Source organism: Natrix helvetica, assembly GCF_964273705.1.
Source record: "Natrix helvetica genome assembly, chromosome: 8".
NCBI classification, from domain to species: Eukaryota; Metazoa; Chordata; class Lepidosauria; order Squamata; family Natricidae; genus Natrix; species Natrix helvetica.
This window is the reverse complement of record NC_138559.1, coordinates 14,002,381-14,009,194: the sequence shown is the minus strand read 5'-3', so window position 1 is coordinate 14,009,194 and position 6,814 is coordinate 14,002,381. Positions and strand designations below refer to the sequence as shown.

Below are 6,814 nucleotides of genomic sequence, written 5' to 3'. Positions count from 1 at the left end.
TTGCTTGGGCAATTCTTTCAGTTTTCTTGCCAAGATTTGCCATTACTTCCCTGACCCAAAATTACCTAGCTGATTTTCATGGCTAAGGCAGGACTAGAGTTCACTGTCTCCTGGAGATTGGCTAAAGGTCACCCAGCCATCTTTCATGTCTAAAGCAGGACTAGAACTCAGCCTCCTAGTTTTTATCCTGGTGCCTTAAGAACTAGATCAAACTGGCTTTCTCGGGTAATTCAGAGAACGCAACTCTTTTTGGTGGAGATTTGATGCATATGTTTATTCAGTGCAGATTACACACAGCCCTGGGAATAAGTAACAAGAAAAAACAGCAACCGTAGTACATATATACTGTATGAAAATTTAAAATCGGGAGGAACAGTTGACTCACTGAGATAATTTCCCCCCACTCCGCTCTGGCTTCCTTTGAGTAGAATAGGGACTTTATATTATAATAAGTTTTGATTCATTTCTCTCCTCCCACCTCCCTCCGTATTCCCAATTTTAAAAAAAAATACCCCCAATGCATTAGGGGGCACCTTTCCAAACATGGCTTGGCTTGCAGCTTTTTCAAGTTTAAAAATGTACATCCAAACATTCAACATACAAATATTTACAAATGTACAAAATAAAAACCCCAGAAGTCAGCCCAAATGCTCCAGAATCAGAAACGAGCAGTGTAAAAAAAAGGAGAGAGAAAGAAATAAAAAGCCAGCATTAGATCAACCCCCAACAGCATTGATGTACAAAAAGGGAAATACAAAAAAAAGTGGGGAAGTCTGAAGTCAAGAGGATCACTAGACCCACAGAATATGCCTCTTTTTGTTCTTCACAGACTGAGAAGGCAACAATTCCTTCATATTCTGCTCATAGTCCATTCCTATTTGGTTCATTTGGAGGTTCTCACCTAGGTGAGGTTCACCCATCCCACCAGGCCACTGTATAACCACAGCTTATTCAATAAGCTATACCTGCCTGCTAATGCACATTACACTAAACTCCAAGCCAGCCAGCCATTTTATGGGTTAGCGTGATGTGCGAATCACAAATTCACATATTTTCCTCTTTTGATTTTGGCTGAAAGTTGTATTTTTTTCCACCCATGCCTTGTCTGTAGGTATGTGTACGTGAGAAAGAGGTCTGCAAGAAAGAGTGCAGAGAAGAGCAACAAAGATGATTAGGGACTGGAGACTAAAACATATGAGGAACAGTTGCAGGAACTGGGTATGTTTAGCTTAAGAGAAAGAAGGACTAGGGGAGACATGATAGCAGTGTTCCAATATCTCAGGGGTTGCCACAAAGAAGAGGGAGTCAAACTATTTTCCAAGGCACCTGAGGGTAGAACAAGAAGCAATGGGTGGAAACTAATCAAGGAGAGAAGCAACTTAGAACTGAGGAGAAACTTCCTGACAGTTGGAACAATTAATCAGTGGAACAGAAGTTGCCTCCAGAAGTTGTGAATGCCCCAACACTGGAAGTCTTTAAGAAGATGTTGGATAGCCATTTGCCTGAAACGGTATAGGGTTTCCTGCCTAGGCAGGGGGTTGGACTAGAAGACCTCCAAGGTCCCTTCCAACTCTACTATTGTATTATTAAAGTATGTGATGGGGATTGAGCCAAAAGAGGTCTTATTTTGGACCAAGCCCTGCTCAGCCTGTAATTCATTTTGTAGATTGAATTAACATGAAATGATGTAAACACTGTTCATTTGATGACCCATCTATAGAATCAATTCCCTTTCTATATGTTACATTTTGGGAGGAATACTAAAAATCAATATGTCAAGAGAGGCTACTTTTGAAGTAGTAGCCTCGGGATCTCCAAAGTCTTGCACAATGGGTCAGGTTGGCATTAACGGGGTTGCCACAAAGAAAAAAAAAAAGGGGGGGGTCAAGCTGTTCTCCAAAGCACCTGAAGGCAGGACAAGAAGCAATGAATGGAAACTAATCAAAGAGAGAACCAACCTAGGACCAAGGACAAATTTCCTGGCAGTGAGAATGATTAATTAGTGGAACAATTTTCCTCCAGAAGTTATGGATGAGGTTTTAAGAAGAAATTGGACAACCATTTGTCTGAAATAGTATAGAGTTTCCTGTCTGATCAGGGGGTTGGACTGGAAGACCTCCAAGGTCCCTTCCAATTCTGTTACTCCTGAGATAGCCTTTCCTTCTATTAGAGGGCAGTGGGAATCCTACAGGTAGTCCTCTACTTATATCCATTTAGCAACTGTTCGAAGTTACAACAGCACTGAAAAAAGCAACATACAACTGGTCCTCATACTTAGAATAGTGGCAACATCCCATGGTCACCTGGTCAAAATTCAGGTGCTTGGCAACCAGCCTATATTTATGACAGTTGTAGCATCCTAGGGTTGTATGATTGCCACATGGGACCTTCCCAGCCGAATTCCAATGACTAAACTCAATAGGGGAAGCTGGATTTGCTTAAGAACTGGGGCACAGAAGCCTATACAATTGGGCGATGACTCATTCAACAACTACCTTGCTTAGAGCTGGAAATTCTGGTCCCAGATTGGTCATAAGTTAAGGACTGCTTGTACAAAGCCATTTGGGCAATGGGATCTTTTGCATCTTTAGGAAGGGGAGCAGGCATGGATGAGGTCATTATTGGACCCCATCATGTCTGCTCAAAGATGCTGGATTTGGGCTGGTCTTCCTTCATGTGGAAAAGCTATATGCATGCCTTCTAGTATGAAAACCATGCCCCCTGCCTCAAGTACAGCGTGAACACATGGCAGAGAGGATAAGCTATTTAATCAGAGCAGAAAGAAAGATCAAAGATATCTAGTCTAATCTCTCCCATTATGATAGACCTTCCTGCTTTAGACTGCTGATAAAGACTCAACAAAGGAATTAATGGAATAGATCCAAGTTTCCACTCGGGATGCTCCATTTTTCCATCAAATTCATGCCCAATCTGGTTCACCTTGGACATTAAGAGAAGTCTCTATTTCCTTGACCACGATCCATATTTGTGCAGTTTTTAAACAATCAAACCCAGAGACAAAGATTGCAATTTCTTCCTGGTTCTGCTAGTGGATCCTTTGCCTACCATACAGTTATTATAAGCCATCCATCCATCCAAAATATCAGCATGGTGTCATTTGCACAAGAGGAAAGCCTCAAGTTCTCACCTCTCTGTCTAGCCTCAGAGACAGCCTCTGTTCTTTCGTCTTCCTTACGGAGTTGAGCCTCCAGAAATCAAACTTTCTGCCAAAACTTGGGTTTTAATGAACAGACAAGCTTCACTGCTTGGGTCAAGCCGCTCATTGGGTCTCAGCTTGTCAAGGGTGAGCCCACATTTTCACACCTGCCGCTGGAGGATCAGAGGGCGATTCCCAGACTGAAGTCTGACTGCTGAGAAATCAGCTCACCAGAGTTTCCCTGATGTTCCACCCAGAAAATCCTTCCTACTCCAAGGACATCTATGCCTATTTAAATAAGAAAGCACCAGGCCGAGAGCAAGCCCTTCCCTCAGCAGGTCACGCAACAGCCAAGCGATAAGATAGAGAAGGAATTCTGAGTAAAAATAGATCTATCTTCCCCTGACCTTTGCAACGTGTGATTGCCTTGGCGAGTTAGAGCCAACCCATTGCAAATTATTTTGGAAGGGAGAACCTCAGAATTTGGGAAGCTCCCTATAGTTATCTTAGACTGGATGCATTGTTTCAGTCTCAGCCTGAGTCACAGAAATCAGTGAAAGAGCATCACACACCGGCAGCCTGAAGGGAAAGCAACAGCTTTATCCATAGGTCTATTATCCTATCCTTTAGAGCTTCCTACGATCATACAAACAAATGGCAGAGAAGTGAAGATAGGAAACAGAGTCAAACTGGAGCACTAAAGTTGGTAGATTATAAGCTGAAGACAACCTAGTCCTGTTTAGAACTAGAAAATCTATAGCTGTCCGGAAGTTGTTAAATGATAATTTCCACCAGGGCCACCTAGGAAGGGCTAAGGTAAGAGATGCTGAGAGTTGTGTCCCCCCGTCCCCGTCCCCCCGTCCCCCCGCCAGCCTCTGGAGAGCTATAAGTCTCTAACTTCCACACTGTTCCTCAGCACAGCTCCAGAGCCCTGTTTCCTGATTGGGTTTGGAGAAATTTGGGGACAGAGTTTCCTATGGTGAGACTTCCCTGCCCTCTCCGCTGTTGTCCTTTCCCCTTCTCTTACTTAGAGAGAAATGCATAGAGGGAAAACCTAAAGAGAAATGCTCTCCCCGTGCATGTCTCTCTGCATCATCATTGCTATCACTTTCAAAGAAAAGAAGCAACGGGGATTTCCAATTATTTAGTAACAGCAGCAACAAAATGATCCTTTTTTCCTAAAATGAAGTACGCTAGGGTAGGCGTCCCCAACCCTCGGTCCATGGATCCACACTGGGTGGTGGTATGTCTGCAAACAAGCGAAGCCCCATCCACGGGATACAGGCAGAACATGAAACCACGTTCCCTCTGGTCCATGGAAAAACGTCTCTCCACGGAACCAGTTCCTGGTGCCCAAAAGGTTGAGGGCCACTGTATTAGGGTAATGAAAAGTCAAGACAATGCTGTGACCTCAACTTCCATTTTTTTTCTAAAAACACCCTGTTCTTTATTTTGCTAAGCGTTTGGCTGCAATTGGTTGGCTTCGTTTACTTTTGTATTAGTTCTGCCCCAGTCTAGGGCAAAAATTTAAAGAGACCCAATGCACTTGAGCCTTATGCTTGGGGTAGGGTGGGTGAAAGGACCCTCTCTGAAAGTAAAAATACAGAATATTATGCGTTAAAACTTCAACCCAGTCTTATTCTGCTTTTCTACTTACAGAGAGGTTTTTATTTTTCCAATGTAGAGGAGGGTTTTAAAAGACAATTGTCCACCCGCAGTCGGTCTTTTCACTATCATCCCATTTGGATGTTGGATTTTTTGGAACCAATGGGATGAAATTACCTGGTTCCATCACACTTGAGCATATGATCACAATCAGGGTAGACCCTGCATGCAACAGGAACCAACTAGGCTGGGTGGCATAAAGAGAAAAAGGAAAGGTCATGGGAGAACGGGGGAAATACCGAGACAGAAAGGAAACGAAATAAAAGAAATGAGTAGGCAGGCCTACGGAAACAATTGTAATAAAAATTAAAATATGTAGGATTTAAAAAATATGTCTTCAACACTGCAGGTTGAGGTTAAAGCCCAGGGTTTGGGAACACTGAAGCCTTTATGCAGACTGAGATGTCATCCATCTCACCTCTCTGTCTTTTCCTGTTGAGTGACTGTAAAGCAGCGTTCTGCATCTGAGGATTTCCACATGTCCTGGATTCCAGTTGACCCCGCCCAACAGTCTCTGGTTTAAGGCTGTATTGTTAAAGGATTCGAGGGGCTGGACAGTCCAGCAGAGCTAGAGGATGACCAGCCAAGAAATGATCTCCTAAAAGAAAGACAACCGAGACAGCTCTTCAACTTTGTCTTCCGTATTCTGGCTTTGCAATGGACCCAGGCTGTAGAATGGATGGTGTGGGTGGGAGAGATCCCTGGAAAAACCCTGAATGAACTCCAAGGAGCTAAACGTTCAATACACATCCACACACAAACCAACACACACTTATCCACCGGTCTCTGGAAATGCCAATGCAAGAGGGGGGAGTCTTATCCCCATTGCAATTTTGTCCAAGCTGTGCATTCTCTTTTTCTCTCTAGTTTTAAGACTCCAGCCCTCATCTCTGCCATCTCCAGGTGTCATTGGTAGTTCCTTCTGTTTTGAAATCCTTCCTTCTCAGGTACATCTCCCCAGTTGATCTCCCATGAAAGTTGGGTCAGGAGGTGATGAGACAAAGAAAATGGGGGAGAGCCATGGATACTCCCTGTGTAGTCAAAGATGAAAGAAGACCCTGTCAACAAGCAGCAGCCAAGGTTCTGGACAAGAAGAGTCTCCATGCCCCTGATCTACATCAGCACCAGAAGGTGGCAAAGGTCTTCTGGACCATTGCTGCCCTGCCAATTGGAAGGCTGTGTTCCTTCGGCTCCCAGCAGTAACAGAGCCTGGCCCAAGAGAGGAACTTCCATATATCAGCCTAAGGCAACCCTGAGAAGGCAAAGGATGAGTGCTAGTTCCAGAGGTCAGGAGGGAGCCTGTGCCATGGGCCAAGCTGGTGAGGGGGCTGTCGACAGGTTGGAATGTACGTTGGTGCTGATGGTGAAGTCACTTGGCTATAGGAAAAAAAATGAAGAGAGAGAAAATGGTGAGTGCAGGAGGAAAAAAATCTGCTATCTAGCATGACTAACAGGCAAGATCTCTCATTGTTCTGTTCTTGGAGATGTCATCAATAAACCCAAGAGCTTATTTGTGTCATGCAGTTGCTAAACCACTGAACTGCTGTTCTTCAAACAGAAGAATCCAAAGAGTCAGGAACCCAAGAAACTGCCTTATTCGGATTTGGGCCACTGTTCCAGAATTCCCCCACCACAGCAACTCCTGGAATGTATGGACTTCAACCCCAGAAATTCCTCATTCAGCATGCAATTGCTGAAGACTGATGGAGTTACTGCATACATCTGGAAGATGCCATGGTTGGAAAAAAACTGACCTAGACTAATATTGCACATACTGATTGGCAGCAGCCTTCCAAAGTTTCAGGAAGGATGTAATAAGCGCCAGAGATTTATTTTGGGAACTCCTGCAGTGCTTCATCATTGAGCCACATAACATTCCTCCAATCTGCAGTCTCTGTGGCAGAGGTCCTATAAACCAAGCTTCTCCAACCTGGGTGACTTCCAGATGTGGGACTTCATGTCCCAGAATTCTTCAGCCAGCATGGCCATTGC

General features: G+C 44.1%; 1 protein-coding gene across 2 annotated transcripts in view; it reads right to left on the bottom strand.

Moving 5' to 3' along the window:
• Nucleotides 1–246: 246 nt before the first annotated feature.
• The window catches only part of LOC309396180 (G protein-coupled receptor kinase 5-like), a 78,449-nt gene continuing 71,881 nt past the window's right edge, over nt 247–6,814 (bottom strand). For both annotated transcript variants that reach the window (XM_081961069.1, XM_081961068.1), the window contains one exon: nt 247–6,199. In XM_081961069.1, coding sequence (XP_081817195.1) covers nt 6,110–6,199 — 90 coding nt within the window. In that variant the 3' untranslated portion in view covers nt 247–6,109. The remainder of the gene's footprint in view (nt 6,200–6,814) is intronic.